This window comes from Empidonax traillii, unplaced genomic scaffold, assembly GCF_003031625.1.
Source record: "Empidonax traillii isolate 1590-97213 ecotype Southwest subspecies unplaced genomic scaffold, ASM303162v1 scaffold1166:size242162, whole genome shotgun sequence".
NCBI lineage: Eukaryota > Metazoa > Chordata > Aves > Passeriformes > Tyrannidae > Empidonax > Empidonax traillii.
The window spans coordinates 3,543-20,105 of NW_020956359.1; the positions used below are offsets into that span (position 1 = coordinate 3,543).

The 16,563-nt window shown below is 53.6% G+C and overlaps 2 protein-coding genes across 6 annotated transcripts; one reads left to right on the top strand and one right to left on the bottom strand.

The window, feature by feature from the left end:
* The first annotated feature begins 2,289 nt into the window (after positions 1 to 2,289).
* On the top strand, positions 2,290 to 7,765 carry LOC114069018 (membrane progestin receptor alpha-like). Of its 4 annotated transcripts, XM_027905549.1 has the most exons (4): positions 4,433 to 4,554; positions 5,221 to 5,356; positions 6,488 to 7,388; positions 7,755 to 7,765. In XM_027905549.1, exons 1-3 carry the CDS (start codon positions 4,465 to 4,467, stop codon positions 7,339 to 7,341), a joined length of 1,080 nt encoding a protein of 359 aa, XP_027761350.1. In that variant the 5' UTR covers positions 4,433 to 4,464; the 3' UTR covers positions 7,342 to 7,388; positions 7,755 to 7,765. The 4 variants fall into 4 exon arrangements, with proteins under 4 accessions (XP_027761351.1, XP_027761352.1, XP_027761350.1 ...); XM_027905550.1 differs by lacking the exons at positions 4,433 to 4,554; positions 6,488 to 7,388; positions 7,755 to 7,765 and adding exons at positions 2,290 to 3,418; positions 3,558 to 3,723 and having other exon boundaries at positions 5,221 to 5,332; XM_027905551.1 differs by lacking the exons at positions 4,433 to 4,554; positions 6,488 to 7,388; positions 7,755 to 7,765 and adding exons at positions 2,290 to 3,405; positions 3,560 to 3,723 and having other exon boundaries at positions 5,221 to 5,332.
* Positions 7,766 to 8,016: 251 nt separating this feature from the next.
* Positions 8,017 to 16,382, bottom strand: MTFR1L (mitochondrial fission regulator 1 like). 2 transcript variants are annotated; one of them, XM_027905554.1, is made up of 8 exons: positions 16,364 to 16,382; positions 16,168 to 16,261; positions 14,935 to 15,039; positions 14,184 to 14,293; positions 13,635 to 13,846; positions 12,072 to 12,384; positions 8,868 to 8,993; positions 8,017 to 8,563 (listed from the first exon to the last, which is right to left on the bottom strand). In XM_027905554.1, the coding sequence occupies exons 2-7, from the start codon at positions 16,180 to 16,182 to the stop codon at positions 8,888 to 8,890; spliced, it is 861 nt and encodes a 286-aa protein (XP_027761355.1). In that variant the 5' UTR covers positions 16,183 to 16,261; positions 16,364 to 16,382; the 3' UTR covers positions 8,017 to 8,563; positions 8,868 to 8,887. The 2 variants fall into 2 exon arrangements, with proteins under 2 accessions (XP_027761355.1, XP_027761354.1); XM_027905553.1 differs by having other exon boundaries at positions 8,017 to 8,993.
* Between the last annotated feature and the right edge of the window lie 181 nt (positions 16,383 to 16,563).

Consider the following 16,563-nt stretch of genomic DNA (forward strand, 5'->3'; position numbering starts at 1 on the left):
GGGCGGGGGGGAGCAGGTTCGGAGCAGCTCGTAGGGGTTGCAGGGGGAAGGATGGGACCCCTCGGTTCACCACCCCCCTCTTTTCGCCCTCCGATGCGGGCGGGAGGAGCCGCGGGCACCGGGGCCAAGGAAGCGAAGGAAGCGGCGGGGCCGGAGCGGGGCGGGCCCGGGGGAGGGAGGCGGAGGCGGCGGAGGCTCAGCCTGACCCGGAGGGGTCCGTCCTGCAGGTGCCGGGGCGGGGATGGAGGGTCCCGGGGAGGGGGGAAAACCGGGAGGGGAAGGGTCCCAGAGCGCTGCCAATCCTCGTGTTCAAGTGCACCCGCTCCCTGGAGCATCCCCCCGCTCCGGGGAGGGGGAAATCCCAGGGGAGGGAGAACCATCCCTCGGCTCCCGGGTTTTGGCAGCTGCTCTGCGGGGGGAGGTGGGAGAGGGGGGCTCCGGTGTATCAGGGGCTCGGTGAGCCGAGGTAGAAAAAAAACCCCATCCCAACTTGAAAAAAAAAAAAGGGGGAAAGATATTTGTGCCTTAGGAGTGTAGATCCCGCTGTGTGGGATGTAAACAGCCGCGGGCCGAGGCTCTATCATCACAGAAAAATTCGGCAGGATGGGTGGATGCTGCTGGAGAAAGGAAATGCTTCGGAGGAAGCAGCAGGCGTTTGAGGCAGCGTTATTGACAGCTCGTGGGGATGTGGAGGCTGTTATTTGGAGTGCCAGGCAGGTGAAAGATTTCCAAGATGTGCTCCGTTCCTAACGGAGCGTTGCTCAAGGGTTGATAGCTGGGAAGAGCCTGGCAAATGCAGCCCTGCTCCGACAAGTTCTGGAGGAGCTGGGGTAAACACCACTCCCTTTCCTGCCTCGTGCTTGGCTGCTCTTCTGCTTCTTTTGCCACAGCATCTCCCTGAGCAAACCAGGGGTGCCTTTCCCACAGGAATTTCTCTTCTGGAAGCCGAAAGGAGCTGAGCCCCTTCCCCTCTACCTGAATATCCCTGTGAGCAGCAGCAGCCCTGGCACAGAGGCAAGTTCTCTGGGCAGCGTTTTCTTCCGAACTGCCCACTGTGTTTTGGTTGAAACAATTTAATTTGAGAAGTTCTGCTTTCACCCTCATCCCCGTGGTGGTGGGACCCGAGGCTGTCTCAGCTCAGCGCAGGAGCTGCGAGTCCAGAAGAGGTTTGTGAAGTTAATTTTTCACTGGCAGCCAGAGCGTGTCGCAGCATTGCAGGAGGGTTTAGGAGGCCAGGCGGGGGTCAGGACTGCCCTCTGTGAGCTGCTGCCCCAGCCAGGGGGGCTGTTTGGGATGTGGGGCCTCTTTAACCAGGCAAGGTGGGAATAAGAGCACTCAGGAGGGAAGCTGAGCAGCAAACAGCCTGCTTTTGTCTGCGTCTGTGCCCCTTGGATTCAGGCAGGCATGGGTTACAAGGCCATTCTGATGAAGAAATTACGAATATTTTTAAAACAAACAGTCTCATCCCCACCTCCTCCTGTTCCCAAACTTTGAAAAGCTTTTCCTGTCTGAGCTGTCCCTGAAACAGCGGCACTTGCCAGGGGTTGAGGCATAAATCAGCACTGGAGCTGGATGGGAGCTGGGCTGTTTTCTTCAGGACTTGTCTGAGCAAGAGCAGGTAAAATGGGAGGGGGGAGAATCTCCTTTTGGGCAAGTTCTGTTTGAGAAGCTTTTATGAAAGGGCTGCCTTTATCTGGGTGAGGGCAGCAGGTTCCAAAATGTAAATATGGAAACGTTTGCTCGCGAAGATTGCACTGCTGGACCTCAGTGATGCAACAGGATGAACTCACTCGAGCTGCGTTGTTTCTGTGGAGGGCTGCTTGGAAAATCGGGAGCTCAGAAAAGGAGGGGAAACTCCAAATGCAGGAGTTCTCAGGTGCTCCCCCCCACTTGGGAGGCAGAGCAGGGTCACCTCGATGCTGGTGGGAAGGTGGCTTTGTGTCATTTGTAAGGACAGGGGCTGTAAACAGTTTACGAGGGGGAAAATCTGGAGTGGGAGGTTTGTTTAGGATGCTTGGTTTGTTTAGCTCTTCCCAAACTGCGGGGAAGGGGTGAGCCAGGAACTGATGTATCAGTTAACCCCACTCTCTGCCCCTGCAGGCATTCTGTTACCTGTGCAGCAGAGGCACATCAGGGCTTCCTAAATCTCCCTTCAGCCTCCTTCCTTCCTAACCCTGTTGGTGATTCTTATTTTCAGGCTGTTCTCCGGCCACACCTATCTTCGGAAAAACAAGACAAAACAAACGAACAAACAAATCTGGCAAAGCATTTGAGCTGCACCACCGAAGCCACTTTCAAACCCTGCAGCAAAGCTTTCTTTCCACCCCAAGGCTTATTTTGCAACCCGCAGTCGGGCCACGCCATGGCAACGTTTGTCAGCGAGAAGCTCAGCCGGCTCTTCATTAACGTGAGGCAGGTCCCTCAGCTGCTGGGGCCCCTCTCTCCCTCCACCGTCAGCAGCTCCGAGGTGCCCAAGATCTTCTGGAAGCCCTACATCCACACCGGCTACCGGCCCGTCCAGCAGACCTGGCGCTACTACTTCTCCACCCTCTTCCAGCAGCACAACGAGGCCATCAACGTCTGGACCCACCTGGTGGCGGCGCCGATCCTGCTGCTGCGCTTCCAGCGGCTCTCGCAGCGCGTGGACTTCGGGCAGGACCTGCACGCCCAGCCCCTCCTCATCATCCTCGCGGCCTCCATCACCTACCTGACCTTCAGCAGCCTCGCCCACCTCCTGCAGGCCAAGTCCGAGTTCTGGCACTACAGCTTCTTCTTCATGGACTACGTGGGGGTTGCTGTTTACCAGTACGGCAGCGCCCTGGGGCACTACTACTACGCCATCGAGCCGAGCTGGCACGAGAGGGTGCGGGGGTTTTACATGCCGGCGGCCGTGCTCCTGGCCTGGCTGTCCTGCGCTGGCTCCTGCTACGCCAAGTACCGCTACCACCAGTCCGCCCGGCTGCTGGGCCGGCTGTGCCAGGAGCTGCCCTCGGGCCTGGCCTACCTGCTGGACATCAGCCCCGTGGTCCATCGCATCTTCACCGCGCCGCCCTCGGCGCGCCCGGACCCGGCCCTGCTGTACCACAAGTGCCAGGTGCTGTTTTTCCTCATCGGTGCCTTTTTCTTCTCGCACCCTTACCCCGAGAAGTGGTTCCCCGGCAAGTGCCACTTCTTCGGGCAGAGCCATCAGATTTTCCACGTGTGCCTGGTGCTCTGCACGCTGGCGCAGATCGAGGCCGTGGTGCTGGACTACGAGTCCAGGCGGCACATTTATTCCGCTCTCCAGGGGGACCTGGCACACAACTTCTCTGCCCTGTGCCTCTTCACTGTGACCTGCTCTGTCCTCACAGCTGCCTACATGGCCCGGAAGGTGAAGAACAAGCTGGGCTTCAAGGAAGAGTAAAAGCCCTGAGGTGAGCTCAGCCCGTGCTGGATGAATCCCGCCCCAAACCTCGAGAAGAGAAATGAGACGCTTCATGAACTGTTACTCAGCAAGTGCTTTCTATAGGGAGGGAAAGTAAAAGCTGCTTTTTTTATGCTGCTTTTTTTTTTTTTTAATTCAGAAATAGTTCCAGCTTGCTCTTAAGAATGGTACGTGGGTTTAATTCACAATTCACCTCTGAATAAAGAGTTGGGACAAAGTGTCTCGGTGCTGCAGCCCTGTGCCCAGACAGTGGTGGGCTGGGGAAGGCTCCTGGAAGCTGCCAGGTCTCACAGCACGAGGTAAGGAGCTGCCCTGTGGCCCCCATTAGAACCTAACCCATGGAAACAGACCCAGGTGAGGCTCTTTAAACCACAAAGAAGGGTGGCAAACTTAAATCAGCGTCATTTCAGGCCTCTCCTCTAAGCTTAGGGAGCCGTTTCAGAGCTGTCCGTGCTGTGGCAGGGCCATGTCCCTCAGTGGTGGGAACAGGACGGGCACAGCCTGTCCCTGGAAGTGCAGGGGGAGGAGAGGGTTGATGTGATGGGGCTGAGCCCCAGGGCCAGGACGGGAACCTCAAGGGCTGGATCAGGCCCCGGGAACAGGGGAACACCCCTGAACAGCACACAGGGGGCAATCGCAGGGGTAAAAGACACGGTGAGAGGGGCTGGGGTAGGAGGGGCAGCAGGGCAGGGGAAGGCAGCCCCGCGCTGTGTGTTGTGCTGCTCCGCTCCGGCGTGCGCAGCACCGCAGTTTCCAGGCCCTTCGTGCCGAGGAGCACCGGCCAGCCCCGCTCTGATACCCCTGGGTCGATCCCGGCCCGTGAGGGATCCGCTCCCCCCGCCCCGCTCCGCTGCTGTGAGGGGCCATGACGCTTCCGCCGCCTTATATAGGGGTGGGCGGGGCCGATTGTACTCGGGGCCACGCCCCTCCGCTCCCATTGGTCCATCCGCTGCCGGCGGCGCGCGCGGGGCCCGTTGGGCGGGAACCGGGACCGGGAACCGGCGGGAATTCGGAACCACCGGGATTTGGGAGCCACCGGGATGAGGCGCCGGCGCCGGGGCCCCGCAGCCCAGGCCGAGGCGTGCGGGGTGTGGCTGGACACGGCCGAGCTGAAGCGCAGACCGGCGCCGGTAAGAGCCGGGGGTGGGGAAGCCGGGGGGGGGGCACCGGGGATGGCTCGGGAGGTGTGAGGGTTCGGGTGAGCCCGGAGAGTGGAAGAGTTGAAGCGTTTCACTTCGTTTAATAGTGGTACTCCATCACCTGAGATTCGCTTTGGGGTCTGGAGCATCCCTGTGGTGAGACTGCGGGAGCTGGGCCTGGTCAGTCTGGAGAAGGGAAGGCTGGGAGGGGATCCATCAATCCTTGCAAATATCTCACCGACCCATACAAATACCCATCAATCCCTACAAATATCTCCAAGGGGTGTAGAGGATGGTGCCAGACTCTCCTCAGTGGTGCCCAGTGACAGGCCATGAACCAAAACACGACAAGTTCCACCTCAACATGAGGAAGAACTTCTTTCCAAGTGGGTGGCAGAGCATTGGAACAGCTGCCCAGGGAGTCTCCCTCTCTGCAGACATTCCAGACTCACCTGGTTCCTGTGTCACCCGCTCCAGGTGACCCTGCCTTGGGCTGGACGTCTCCAGAGGTCCCTTCCAACCCCAACAATTCTGTGATTTCCAACCCAAATGATTCTGTGTTGCTGTTTAACAGAGGTGGGAGCTACGGAAGAAGGTGGAATTGTTTTTATATATATTCATATATTTACTCTGCCTTGTTTCTTTCCCCCCCCCCAGCCTCTCACAGCCAAGCTAAAAGCACCCATCCGAATTCTGGAGAGGAAACCCACCTCAGTGGTGTTCACACAGAGCAGAGCCCCCCAAACCCACACCAAGCAAACCACCATCCTCACCTTCTTCAGCTCCCACGCAGGTAAGGAGGGGAGGCAGTTCCAGGTGTTACAGCAAACCCATCATCTCCCTGTGTCTCCTGGCAGCTTTGCTGGGCAGAAAGGTGCATTTTCCAGTGCGGAGAGTAAAGGTTTGAACTCCCAGAAAGGGTTTTATTGTGAGGGTTAATCCAAGTGCAGGTATTAAAGCTAATTAGGCCAGCTCACAACCTCTGTGCTTTTGAGGCTGGTTTTTTTTTTTTTTTTTGTGCTCTGGAAAACCAGAAATGGGATTTTCCAGGGGTCTCGAGTTAACAGCTATGGAGAGCAATGGAACAGATGCAGAAAGCAGCAGAGCAGGGCTCTGGAGCTGCTTGTGTGTTGTGAGTTATGTAAGAGTTGGTTCATCAGCGTTAAACTGGTTTAGGAATAAGCAGATGAGAGGAGGCATTACAGAAATTGCAGAGTTTGACAGAATTTCTGTGTTGTGACAGGGGCATTGATGGTTTTTGCTTTGGGGTCGTCATTCCTACTCCTCCTGAACATGGTTTGTGCTTCCCTCTTTTTTCCCCATTTGATTCCCCCGATTGATTTAATTCACCTACTCCCTGGGCGTGTCTGGAACGCTCATCCAGAGTTTTGGAGGATTTAGGGTGCTGGAGGATTTCATTCTTTCAGCTTACCCTGAACTGAGGGGGAGCTGGTTTGTGTTGAGAATTTGTTTTGGGTTTTATGTTCAGTGGTTTCAAAAGCAAATGTGTGACTGGATGGCTCCATCAGACCACACAGGCACGAGGGCAGAGTTTCACTGGGCAGTTTTGTGGTTTTTTTTTTAAGGGACTCTTGAGCTGCTGCTGCTTTTAAAGGGGATGTTAGAGGTGACCTGCTTGGAAAGCTGAGGGAGGAAGGTGGAGGAGCTGAAGATGCAGCTCTTGACCTCACTGGAGGGACTCTGACTGATGTGAACCACCCCAGAGCTTTGGGTGCTGCTCCAGCTCAGCCTCTGCAGCACAAATAGATTGTTGGGAGGTGGTGGCAGCACCGGGACAACCCTGAGGGATACACAAAGGAGGAGAGCAAAGTGACAGGTCTGAGTGGAGGAACGTGGGTAGTGACTAATCCTGAGCAATGTGTCTGCCAGCTCTGGCTTTAACCAATTTTTGTGTTGCTTTCAGATGGAAAAGACAAAGAAAACTCCAGGCCGTCTCCTTTCACCCCAAGTAAAGACAGCAAAGACACAGATGTCCCCCTTCTGGCTGCCAGCCCTGTGAAGATCTTGGCCTTGCCACGGGTGGAGGCAGCCTGGGATCAACCCTTTGGATCCCAGGAGGGGGTGCAGGTCACATCCCAGGGCCGGGCAGGGAAAGCACCTTTGCCAGACTCCTGGGAGCTACAGGTGGAGTCCCAGAGCCAGGGCAAGGCCTCCTGTGGGGCAGGAGGGGACTCCTGGTGCTTGAGCTCCACCCAGGACTCGGAGGGCCCCCGGATCATCACTCCCAGGAACAAATCCCGGTTATTTGCTGGAGAAACGGTTTCAGGGAGCAGCAGTGTCACATCAGGCTGGGGGGTAACCAAGCAGAAGGGCCAGGAGGTGAAGGCTGGACTCGATTTCCAACCAGGGCTTGGTGCAAAGCAGAGTAAGAAAGCACAGCAAAGGAGTAGTGTTAATTCTTTAACTGATTTTGCTGAGACTGAGAATATAAACCCCGTGCCAGGAGCCAGGCCCTGGGCTCCTGGGGGGGTTTGTTCATCTCCACAGAGCCCAGCGAGAGCTCAGCCCCTGAGAGAGCGTGGCCAGAACACAGCAGGGGCTGGGGTGGGCTGGGACAGCCCCTGCAGGGAGCTCTTCTCCCAGGACTCGGAGGGGAACAGGGTCATTGCTCATGGCTGCAGGGACAGAGGCATTTCCCGTGGGGACAGTGCCAGCTGTGCTGCCTCGAGCCAGCCCTGGGGGCAGCAGCTGGAGCTGTGCCCTGAGTTACTGTTCACACAGGATTCTGAAGGGAACAGGGTGATTAAACACTGGTAAGGGACCTCAGGGTCCTGTGTGGCCTCTTGTGCAGCAGGAAAGTGCGTGTGTGTGTGTGTGTGTGTAAGTTGTAAGGAAGTTGTCAGAATTTGGGAAGTGAACCTGCTGTGTCTGTGTGCAGGGTGTAACCAGCAGCACCCTTTGTGCTTTATTTTGCTTTAACACAAATAAAACGTTGAAGGAGTTTATTTATAAGGGGTTTGACTGTTTCACTCAGGATTACAGCCCACACTACTGCCCCGTGCTCCTGTCCAGCCTGCACACGGAGCACATTCCCAGGAACTGGGACTCCTGGTTACAGCTCCATCTTCTCCACAGGCAGGTGTATCCCCACCAAATCCTTGGGCAGAGGAGCCTCATGGGACAGGGAGAGGGATCCCAGTGTTCAGGGGCTCTTGGGGTGCATCCAGGAGGGGAGGAGCTGTTTCAACTCCCTATAAAACTGATTAAACCTTCAATGCTCTTTCTGTTCTCTGCCATAAAAGCCTCCTCTCATTTTTTAAGGTGGGGATGATGATTTAATTTTTTTAAGGGCCGAGGGCCCTTGATTACAAAAATTAAGGTAGATTAAGAAAAAAATCCTTGCCCCCTGAGTATGTTCAGCTGCAGCAGCCAAAATTCCACCCCCCCCCCACCAAACACGAGCGCATTAAATCACCTCAGGGACAATCATTGTCTTATTAAGGCTCCATTTTATATAAAGGAAAAAAAAATCATACTTTAAATACAGCCATGAGGAACATTGCAGCGAAGGTGGAGCTGAAGGAGAACTCTTCAGTGGGTGAGAGCTGCAGCCACAGCCAAGGCCAAACCCCTCCCCTGCTCCTGGAGGGGTGCTCGGCCCTTTGCATTGGTGCACCAATAAATAGACCTTCTGAATGCTAAATAAAATACAGGTTTGGAATACAAGGACTAGTAATGAAACACTGAATTACTGGCAAGAAATTAAGGCCATTCTGTCATGCAACTGTGGGCTAATCTGTGAGTTAAATACCCAGGGCACACTAAATCCACTCAGACCCCACCGAGGGGTCCTATCACTGGGAAAACGTCTTTTACCACTCTGATCCAACAGCCTGAAGACCTGGAATCATTAATGAGCTTATTCTCAGCTCTGTACCACACTCAGAACAAAGGACTGGAGGCTTTGTCCTGTTTGGACTGGAAATGGAAACCAGTTCTATCCCAACGAGGCCATTGGAGGTTAATGCTTAATTGGAACCTCAGGAGAAGTGTAGGTAAGAAAGAACGTCATCCAGCAGCACTCCAGGAGATCCTTATCAATAATCAACATCAGAACACAGGTGGAAAAGAATTTCCATCTTCTTAAAAAGGTTGTTTGTTTGTTTGTTTTTTTCCCTTAAATATAACAATACATGGAAAACACATCAAATCCGTAGGGTCTTTCCTAAGTGTCCGGTGTCCAGAAACCAGGTCTAATTAATAAAAGAGGCAAAAGGCTCAATCCTCAGGAAGGCAGCTACTGTGGAGAAAAAATTTTGGGAGCGTAACACTTTTTTGCTTACAGAGCTGAATGACAGTAACATCATTTCTCCTTCAGGGCCAGGTCTTCATCCTTCAGGGCAAACTTCCTTCTCAGGACTTCTGCAATGAGAACAGCCGGGTCTTCCTCCTTCATGGAAGGTCGGTTTCTACGTGGGAGACAAAAATCACTGTGCATTAGTACAGGCAAGGTCCAAAATTAATGATTAACAGCTCTGGGTAGAGTCTTCCAAGTGTTTATTTCTGCAGCCTTCACCATCAGCTGTTGTCACAAGTGAAGGAGGGTGCAAGAACAACATCACGAAGCAACAAAAAGCCACTAAAATTCAGGCCTTTCATGTCGGTTTAGAGAACCTGGAGCCCGCCTTGTGGCTCAAGGGGGGGGACCCTGAAAAATCCCACCATCAAAGCTCTGGATAAATTTTTATTCAACTGTGCTAATAACGAGTAAGCAACCCAAAACTTCATCTATTATTTACAGCCTACATCCCCTCAGCACAGATCAGCAAGCAGTGAGATGTTTGAGGTGAACTCCTGGGAGTTTATATATATTTTTTTCATGAATTTTGCCACACAATGGATGTATTATTTCCTGTTTAAACATGGGTGATTGCAGATACTTCAAAAGCAGGGCTGGCACACATTTCCTTCCACTACATGAGGTTTTTCTGCAGCATTCTAAGAGCAGTTTTCCTCCTTCAACAAGTCCACACAAGCAGCTCGTTTTAGAAGCAGATTATTTTTACAGGAAGCCAAACCCCAGCTCTTTTCCCTCAGGTCTCATGAATTGCTCACTGCAGTTTTGTTTCCAACCTGTAAAGACAATTTCAGAGCTTTTTTTTTTTTCATAGCTAAAGCCCTCCCTCGCTCAGAAAACGTGTTTTAAACATTCCTAAATGAAAAAATAAAAAATAAAAATCCCCCCTGGAGTATTTCCACCACAGACACTGGAACAGGCTGCAATTCAGACTTGCTGAAACAGGCCCATTTCTGCAAGCTTCTCCCTCATTCCTGAAGCTTCCAAGGCTGTGTTTGAACAACAAAGGCTGAGTTTAAGCACCAAATCCCACACAGGAGCAGCAGAGAAGCATCAGTGTAATTATCTCTTTAAGCATCTTTTGGTACTTTCATCCACTTAAAGAGCACCTGACCCTGCTCAGGGTTCCCAGCAGAGCTGGGGGGAGCTGCTCCACAACTGCACCGGGGGGCATGTGAGGAATTAAATCTCATCAAGTCGTGAACATCAGTGATTAAACTGAATTTTTTCAACTCCCTGCCACTCTTCAGACGGCTTTAATTGAGCTGCAATAACCCCAAAATGTCACTGCTGGATTCAGGAGGGTCAGAGGCTGAGACAGAGAAAGGGATGAGGGGCAAACAGTTTGGCTCCAGCAGGAAGCTGCCCTTCTGTCACAGCATTCCCTGGATAATCAGTCAAGGATCAAGGGAGAAGGGTCCTGGTGACCAAGTCCTTCTGCCCACCCTCTCCCCTCCTCTCAGTACCAAATCTCTGTTCTCATCCCATCTCCCATGACTTTAAACAGCACTAAACCCTTTCCTCCAGCACAAACCATCCCGTCCTCCCCCACTCCCTCTCCCAGGGAACAGCAGGACCAAACACCTTCACCCCTCGGGACTTTTCTCACACATTCCATCCAGGAAATTCAAAATTGTGGCCCATTATGCTGCAGCATTCCCTGTCACCCACACGCTGTTTTGCCACAGCCCCTCGTGACTCGGGCAGTGTTGGAATCTTGGACTCTGCAGGAGCTTTGTTGGCACCTCCAGGCGTGGATGAGAAATGCCTCGGATTTCCCTGCCATAATCTGGATTTGAACAGGCTTTTTCTTTTTTTCCCCCCTAAATAATGCACATTTCCCCCCTGTTCCCCTGGCACAGGCAGCAGCAGTTTCCCTGCCCTGAGAGCCTGGGGCTGACACAGCAGCCTGCACTGATGGCAGGAGTGATAATTTGCATTGTTTTAGGTGAATGCGCAGCTTTTGGTACAGGTAAAACACTACATGGCACAGCATCAACTACCTGCAATACCAGAGTGACCATCAGAATGGGGCAGTTACAGTTCCCAAAAGCCAAACCCAAATCCCCTGATGAGTCAACGTGGCTGAGACCCACAAAACTCAGGATTTTTCTTCATTTTCCCTCCATTTGCCTAAAAATTCAATAATTCTGCCGTGCAACAGACTGAGCCACACAAAACACAAGATTTTTCTTAATCCTCTCCCCGTTTGCCTCATAAATCAATAACTGTGCAAAAGCCAGGAAGGAAGAAGAGGAGCAGCTCACCTGTGGTCCATGAATCCTCACCCCCAAGACACAGGAGAGGCATTTTTATATAAATCAATCAAGTGTTTAAGCTTTGAGTCACATTTAACACTCAGGAAAGGGGTGAGTGCTGGAGGTGTAACCCCCCCATGATGCTCTGGGTGGAAGCTGAACACGCTGCTCTCATGTGACTACACGAGGATTTAATTTCTTTCAGGCCGAATCAGGCACAGGAATTGTGAAGAGCCATCACACAACAGGTGTTATTTTTGGCCAGGGATCTCACACAACACAACGGCTGGGCTGAAAAACGTGGAGACTGAACTTCATCGCTGCGATCTCAGCCAGCACTGGAGAAGGAACTTTCTCAGCTGGGCAGAATCTCATCCCAGCCACGGAGCAGCTTCAGGAGTTCTCATGATCAGTGTGTCAACTCGTCATGAGACAAGGTGCAAACTCACCCTGCCCACGCTCAGAGCTGGGCCAGATGTACAAACAGAGAAGCTGAGAAGCTCCACGTGTTTAATTCCTGTGCTGGAAAGGCTGCTGAGCTTCCCAACTGCCTGGGAATGTGAGGTGGGCTGACATCAGCACCTGCAACACCGGTGGTGTGACCCTCCCTCGCTCTGAAAGCTGCCAGCACACACAGTCCTGGTTGGCATTTGGGCAAGCACAGCTTTCTGCCTGGTGAGCAAGCTGGAACAGCCAAACATTGGGCTAAACAGCTTAAATCCCCCTCCACTGTTTCCCTTCCGGGTGGGTAAGCCAGAGTTAAAACAAAAATGTGTTATCAAGTTCTGCTCTAAACAGGTATTTCCCCTGTGAATCACAAATAAAGGAGCAGCACCAGCAGCAAGTGCAATATCCAGTGTCCAGGAAACAATGATTTAACACCAAAACAATAAAAAAGAGACAAAATCAAAAGTAGTTCAGGCAGCACTTACAAGTCTTTGCTCTGCTTCATCCTGTGAATGTCTTTGAGAATTCCCATCATGTCTGCAAAACTGCTGGCCTTGGAAAGGGACACGGAGTCTTCCTCATCAGGATCCTTTGGGTCTGGCTTGCAGCTCTCAGAGGCTGCAGAGCAGAGCAGGGAGACTGACGGGAGCTCGGGGCTTTCCAGCTCTGCCTCCTCCTCCGTGATATCGCTAATGACAAAGGAAGTGGTGGATTGGAAAGAGGGTCCAAAACAATGTAAAGGAGAAGATGCATTTGAACTCCCTGGAGATAATAAATCTGGTGTTAACTGAGCAGAAGCTGGAAAAGAAAACAACAGAGGGTGGGGTAAACAAACTCACACCGAACCAGGCGGGACAGTTTTCCCCCAAACAGACAGAATGTAAATCAAGAGGCACCGTCGGCCCCTGCAAGAAAACAAACCCCTCAGGCTCCTCTGCTGCCCTCCACATCCACTCTGCTTCCTTCTCCAGCACCTTTTATCCCACCAAGCCCCTGATGTATCTCCACTCCCACTGTGCCCATCACCCCTCCAGTCCAAACCCAGCACAGGCCAGGTGATGTTTACTGGTCCTGGGTTATTTTTACAAGTGTAAAAAGGAGGAACAGAGATTTTATCTGCAGCTCAGGGTCAGGATTCAGGTCCTAACTGTTAATTTTTTTTGTATTTTCCTCCACTGCCTTGAGAACCCCTGGCCTTTCTTTTCCTGCCAGGCTCCTTCCCCACATCCACGATGCCCAGTGGGATTGCAGAGCCTGCCCAGGAGCTCCAGGATTTCACACAAGATGGTCACAGCCATTCACCCCGGGCCTGCAGCTGTTCTGCTTCTCATCTGCACAGTGCACAGCACCCACCTATCCCCACGGGGAAGATGGGATTTATGTGAACATAACAACAGCTACAGGAATTCCCAGTGTTAAGTGAAAAGTAAAACACGAAGGGAAACCAATCCAAACCCAGGAACATGCCAAGGGCACATCTCCTTGGAAGAACCTTCAGGCGCTGGAAACAAACTGTACCTCCAAGCACTGATGCCCTTGGCCTCGAGATAGTCATCAATTCCCAATTAAGGGATGTCTCTAACAGCAGGTAATAAAGCAGAGTGCACAGTATTTCTTTTTTTGACATCAATCTTTCCAAAATAAGCCTCCTAAGTGCTTATCTCCTGCATCAGATGAGGAGCTGCAGCAAAGGCCCTAAATCACTGCTCCTGCTATTGACTGAGAGTCGATCTGAGCTGTTCTCACACACCAGCACTGGGCAAGGGGGAAGACAAAGGTATTAAATGATTAAATCATTTTTCTCCCGTCTGGATCTCCAATTTTCCCTCGTTATTACTCTCCTTGAATTTAAACAGACTTTTCTAACCAGCTGTAGAGCTGAGACAACATCGAGAACGAAAAAAAAAAAAAAAATAATCACAGACTTTCTTTTTTTTTTAATTTCAATTCTTTTCCAGCTTGGCTGGGCGAGTCTGGAGTGCACAGAGGAAATAAGAGAGCTCAGCACCTCAGCCTTCAACAGGAATAAAAGCTCATTATGGCCCTACCTGAGTCTGCAGCGACTATTTTGGCGATCTGGCTGCGGAGGTGGCTCAGCTCATCCTGGAGCTCCGTGGTTCGGCTCAGGGCTGGCAAGCCAGGCTTCTTCAGGGCGAGCAGCTTCTCCTCCTGCTTCCTCAGGTTGGGGACTGAGGCGTTTCGCTGGATCACGGTGAAGGGACTCGGCTTCCACTTGTGCTTCAGCGGGCGGGTGTCGCTCCTGGGGGACACAAACCTGCTGGGCATTGACAAGGTCCAGCCCTCTCCCTCTGTGACAACAATGCTGGGCTTCCACTGAGGGCAGCAGAAGCTTTTAGCACACTGAATTAACAAGGAACAGAAGAAGCTGTGGCTGCCCCATCCCTGAAAGTGTTCAAGGCCAGCTCGGACAGGCCTTGGAACAAATGTGGTCCCCTTCTCTTGGGAAAAATGTCTTTCATCAGAGCCTGTGAGGACTGGAAGTTGGGACCCTTTGATCAGTGTCTGGCCTGAGCTGTGCAAAACAAACCAGGGGGTGAAAAAAGGGATCTGCAGAAAACACAGAGAGAGGAACCAACCTGACTCTGGCATATGTTTCCTCATCGTCTGCTGCGATCCACACAATGTCAGCCAAGGTGGGGACTGGGGGCACATCATTTAAATAGAGGTCTGAAACACTTGGTAGAACCTAAAAAGAAGAAAATACCGTTAAGGAGATGGTGTTTCTGCCTCCTGAAGCCACCCAAAAATGTGCTGCACTGGCTGGCAGAGCCCATCCCCTCAGCAACAGAGCAGCAGCTGCGTCTGGCAGATGTACAACAGCAACACCATCGGGTTTGGGAAGTGCTGTGCTTTGGGAAGTGCTGTGCTTTGGGAAGTGCTGTGCTTCCCTGGCTTGGCTCCTGCACGTGCTCCTGGGGTGCTGGTGTGTGTCTGAGGCAGGAGGGGGACACCTGATCCAGCCTCAGACACTGCCAAGGCCACGTGCAACACTTTGCCACTGCAAGTCCCAGCGCTGTCCCTGAGCTCCAGCAGTGACGTCAGTGCCTCCATAAACCCCGTCTGGCTGTTTAGGAAACAGGCCCAGAGGGCACGAGGCTTGTTGGAGGTCACACAACAAAGCACTGAGTCAGCAACTCCACAGTTTCCATCCCCTCCAGCTCATTAAACCTGCTCCTCAGGCACTGTCTGAGGAGGTATTTCCTCAAGTTGCCAATGATCTCTTTCCAAGAACAGAATTAAGGATAAAAAGGAATTCTGAGGCACTGCCTTGTCCTGGCCCAGAACAGCAGCTCCCACAGCCACCCCCAAGCCCCACGAGCCACTTACCTCGAAGGTGGCTCTGGGACAGGGTTTCAGAGGGAGGTTTGACCCGATCATCCTGACCACGCTGCGTGCTGAGCCATGGGGCTTGTTCTGCCAGATGGGGATTGTCTGCAAGGAGCCACGTGACAGAATTAGCGTCTTGAGTCTGTCGCCCCTCTTGAAATTTATTAAACTGGAAATTCTCCTGAACTATCAAGAGTCTGATCTCTGACTTGTCTGCTCAGTGATTCTTTGAACTGGGAACCTGCTGGTAACTACGGGCCCCAACCCATAAAACTGTGTTTCAGCCTCACATACATGAAGTCATAAGATATAGGAGCATTTTGAACATGGGTGTAGCACTCTCAGACTAAAACCACTCAGTAACAGGCACTGAGTGACAAATGAAAACTTGGCAAAAGGAGGAAAACAGCGGCACATCAAGGGCCCAGAAGGAAAATGAGATCAAATAAAGGCTTTTTTAAAGGGATACTTTCGCCTCCACATAATCTACAAGCAGTAGCGGTAAGTTGCTCAGAGTGGTTGTCTCCTTCCCTGGAGAGATTCACCTCGACAGGATCCTGCATGAACTTGCTGAAGGAGACCCTTCCTGAGCAGGGGGGCTTGGACCAGGTGACCTCCAGTGGTCTCTTCCAACCTGACCCATTCTGGGACTCTGGGATAAGACTGAACATTTCTGTGGTGACAGCAAGGTGACAAGTCCATTCCACACCTGTCCCAACCAAGGGCCACGGAAAACACCCTTGATGGGTGTTTTTCAGAGACAGCAAATGTTTTAGTGATCTCTTGGACACTGAACTGGACCCAAAAGGTGAAGTTCTCTTCCCCCCTGCCCATTTCACGCTGGCACAGGCTCCTGCCACAGAGGGTCTCTGGCAGGGGGGCTGGGGAGGGTATTGGGGCAGTGGCTGGGGGGAAGGGATGGGGCAGATGCCAGGGCGAATGCCGGGGCTGGTGGCCCGAGCTGGTGCCGGGGGCATTCCCCGGGGCCGTTCCCGGGGCTGTTGCCGGGGGCTCGGGGAAGGTGCCGGGGCAGGCACTGGGGCAGCTGTCGGGGCAGTGGCCAGAACAGCCGCCGGGGGCCGGTGCCAGGGAGAGGCGCCAGCGGCAGATGCCGGCGGTGGCTGCCGAGGGGCAGCTCCCGGGGGGGGGGGGGGGGGGGGGGGCCGGGGGGGGGGGGGGGGGGGGGCAGTTCCCGAGGCCGATTCCCGGTATCCCGGCCCCCGTTTCACTTACGGCCTCCGCGTCCATGTCCGCGGCCGGGGCGGGCTCAGCGCTGTCTCCCTCGGCCGCCGGGGCTCATCGTACCCCGCTCCCCCGCCGCGTCTCACTGCAACACACACAGCGGGGGCTGCGGGGGTGCCGGGCCGGACCGTGTCCCGCCGCTCCCCCGGCTGTCCCCGCCGCTCCCCCGGCCCCGCTCCGGCCGTACCTGTGGGTGGGCTCGGCACGGCCCCTCTCCCAGCGCCGCTCCCGGGCCCTCCGCCGCCATCTCCGGAACCAGAACCCGCCCCTCTCCCTTCCGGGGCCGCAGCGCAGGCGCCAGGACCGGGGGGGTGGCCGGGAGGGGGTTCCCGGTGCGGGGCGGCAGCTCTGGGACACCCCCGGTGCGGGCTCGGCCCGACCCCCGAC

What these genes read in the sequence shown, in the direction of transcription:
- LOC114069018 (XM_027905549.1), top strand. Translation starts at nt 4,465, where the DNA reads ATGAGGCGCCGGCGCCGGGGCCCCGCAGCCCAGGCCGAGGCGTGCGGG. An exon ending in TGAAGCGCAGACCGGCGCCG is followed by an intron (nt 4,555 to 5,220) that starts GTAAGAGCCGGG and finishes CCCCCCCCCCAG; the next exon opens with CCTCTCACAGCCAAGCTAAA. An exon ending in CTTCTTCAGCTCCCACGCAG is followed by an intron (nt 5,357 to 6,487) that starts GTAAGGAGGGGA and finishes TGTTGCTTTCAG; the next exon opens with ATGGAAAAGACAAAGAAAAC.
- MTFR1L (XM_027905554.1), bottom strand. An exon ending in GTCCCAGAGCCACCTTCGAG is followed by an intron (nt 14,294 to 14,934) that starts GTAAGTGGCTCG and finishes TCTTCTTTTTAG; the next exon opens with GTTCTACCAAGTGTTTCAGA. An exon ending in AATAGTCGCTGCAGACTCAG is followed by an intron (nt 12,385 to 13,634) that starts GTAGGGCCATAA and finishes TTTCTTTTCCAG; the next exon opens with CTTCTGCTCAGTTAACACCA.